Source organism: Arachis hypogaea, chromosome 14, assembly GCF_003086295.3.
Source record: "Arachis hypogaea cultivar Tifrunner chromosome 14, arahy.Tifrunner.gnm2.J5K5, whole genome shotgun sequence".
Lineage (NCBI taxonomy): Eukaryota > Viridiplantae > Streptophyta > Magnoliopsida > Fabales > Fabaceae > Arachis > Arachis hypogaea.
Window position 1 is genome coordinate 99,596,690 of NC_092049.1, and position 2,540 is coordinate 99,599,229.

Below are 2,540 nucleotides of genomic sequence, written 5' to 3' on the forward strand. Positions count from 1 at the left end.
ACAAATTCAAGTTCAAGTGAGGATATTAACTTTTCGGTAATAAATGTAATTTTTTTTATAAATAAATACATCATAATTTTTTGATATTAAATTTTTCAAAATTCAAACTTCTCTCTGTCTAAATCTAATTTCAGTATGACCTAAAAATAATATAATTTTATTAAATCTAAAATTAGATAAAAATTTTAAAAATAGACCTAGATATTATTTAAGTCCAAATCCAAATTAAGATAAATTGACTTTATATACATCCCTACCCAAAAACATGTATTTCTTATGGAAATATAAAACGCGCGCCCAAAAACTGGTTTCTAATATATGGTTGAGATATTTTCAGATTTTACACCATGTCTTATCTAAAACACTAGGAATCGTGAGACATGAAATAGCCTTATCCAAATCCAAATTCATTTCCGGAAAAATCAATATATAAAAAATAAAAAGAAAAGAGACCGTCTCCTATTGCAAAAACAATGCTACGTGTCACGCTTACATCCAATAATCCAATAATAACTCAACCCATCACTTCATAGTTCTCACTTTCCAAACCATAGAAAATTAATTAAAGATCATCGTTGTTCTTGATCAAACATGGCATCGATGATTCCCTTGCAAACCATAATTCCCAGCATTACTAAGATCCCATTTGCAGGAACAAATGGAAATGGAAGTGGTAGTGTAGCATTTAGCACCGGTGGAAGGATTCATCATGAGAAGAAGATCAAGAATAAAATTGGATCTTCAGTTGTGGTTTCTGCAGTTGGAGACTTAGCAGCAGATAGCACCACTTACCTTGTTGCTGGTGCCATTGCTGTCGCACTTGTTGGAACTGCTTTCCCCATCGTCTTCTCTCGCAAAGACACGTAATATATTAATATCTTCAATTCTATCTTATTTTATATTTATATTTTATATACATTTAAAGTTAGGATTTAATTCTAAACAATTATTAGTATTTACTTACATAGTCAATAATAAATTTACATTTATATTTATTTTGAAACTGATTTTATTATAGTAGTGAAAATTGCTTGGGTTCAAGAACAATATTAGTTTATGTTTAATTTGTTGTAGTAGTGATACTTGCTTAATTAGATGGCTTATGAGATTTGTTTGTTTGCTTAATTAATTGGATTTACATTCTGAAGTGCTTGGTATGTATTGAGGATGGAGTTTCTTAACGAGATTGGGTTTAATGTATATATATATATATATATATATATATATATTCTCACCATAAATTAATCTTATACACACATTTAGTTATGCGTTATCAATGTTAATAAAAAAAATAGAGACATTTGACTGGGTTACATATGACTTGCACACTTGTAGCAACGCTATATATATAAAAAAAGAAATACTTGGTGAATAAATTATTTTTGGTGAAAAATATATATATTGTTGTCTTCATCTAAAATTGATAATTCAGAATCATTCAATAATAATTTAGTTAAATATGTCATTTTTTTTTTTGGTGTCTAAACATATCAAATTATTTAACATTTCTTAACTAATAATTTTATATAAAAACAATTAAATATAAATTTTTATCATTATTTTTATAACTAAGTCTCATTAAATTTTTTTTTTTTATGTTTCTCTTTTTTCTTTTTTTTTTTCTTATTATTAATCTTTTAAGTTGTTAGACTAACTAATTATTTAATTACTAAAATGACTTAGTCACGTAGCATTACCTTAAAAATAAATGTCTTTCACATTACCTAGTTAGCATGAATGGTTTGGTTGATAATGTAAATTTCTTTTTTACTAAGATATAAAAAAAGTGGTTAATAAAATCCATTTATGTGGCAGATGTCCAGAATGTGATGGAGCAGGGTTTGTTAGGAAGGCTGGAGCAACATTGAGAGCAAATGCAGCACGTAAGGATCAAGCCCAAATCGTTTGTGCTCGCTGCAATGGTTTGGGCAAACTTAACCAAATTGACAAATAAACACTTCATTCTTCATGCTCCCTATTTTCTTTACCTCTTGTTTTCTATGTGTAAGTTGTAACTCTAAAAGATACAAGTTTCTTGGTTGAAAAACCCATCATTGCATACTTTATTGTGCAAGGTTGCGTTACAAATCTAATGCTGTATATGAGATACCATCATATTATATTCCTTGAAATAATTCTTTTATTATATGCCGAGATCATTTTGGAACACAGATGCTTAATCAATTCACTGTCAAATATTCAACATGTTTCAATCAGACCAGAATTTTTTCCAAGGAAATAGAATAATTGTCTTTCTCAGTCAGTGAAAAGAGGTTGTAAAAGTAATACACGTAAAAGTAGTATTAATAATAACAAAAAAAAATCAGCAAGAGGAGAGTTTTAGATTATGAGCCACACTCTTCAACTTCCTCTACTCTCTCAATTCTCTCTACGATTCTCATGTCCACTAAGTGAAAATTAAAACCATATACATAGATAGTCACACTATAATGAAACAATGCAGGGGAGGAATATGACTAGCACTAAACAAGATTATCTTGTCCCCTGATTAGCTCAAGCGGAGCCTGGATCAATAATGT

At 28.7% G+C, this 2,540-nt stretch overlaps 1 protein-coding gene across 1 annotated transcript; it reads left to right on the plus strand.

Moving 5' to 3' along the window:
* Positions 1-270: 270 nt before the first annotated feature.
* LOC112743560 (uncharacterized) lies at positions 271-2,146 on the plus strand. Its single transcript, XM_025792817.2, has 2 exons — positions 271-863; positions 1,816-2,146. Exons 1-2 carry the CDS (start codon positions 592-594, stop codon positions 1,952-1,954), a joined length of 411 nt encoding a protein of 136 aa, XP_025648602.1. The 5' UTR covers positions 271-591; the 3' UTR covers positions 1,955-2,146.
* Positions 2,147-2,540: the final 394 nt, after the last annotated feature.

Coding starts and splice junctions, on each gene's coding strand:
- LOC112743560 (XM_025792817.2), top strand. CDS start 592: ATGGCATCGATGATTCCCTTGCAAACCATAATTCCCAGCATTACTAAG. Junction 864..1,815: donor GTCTTCTCTCGCAAAGACAC/GTAATATATTAA, acceptor TTTATGTGGCAG/ATGTCCAGAATGTGATGGAG.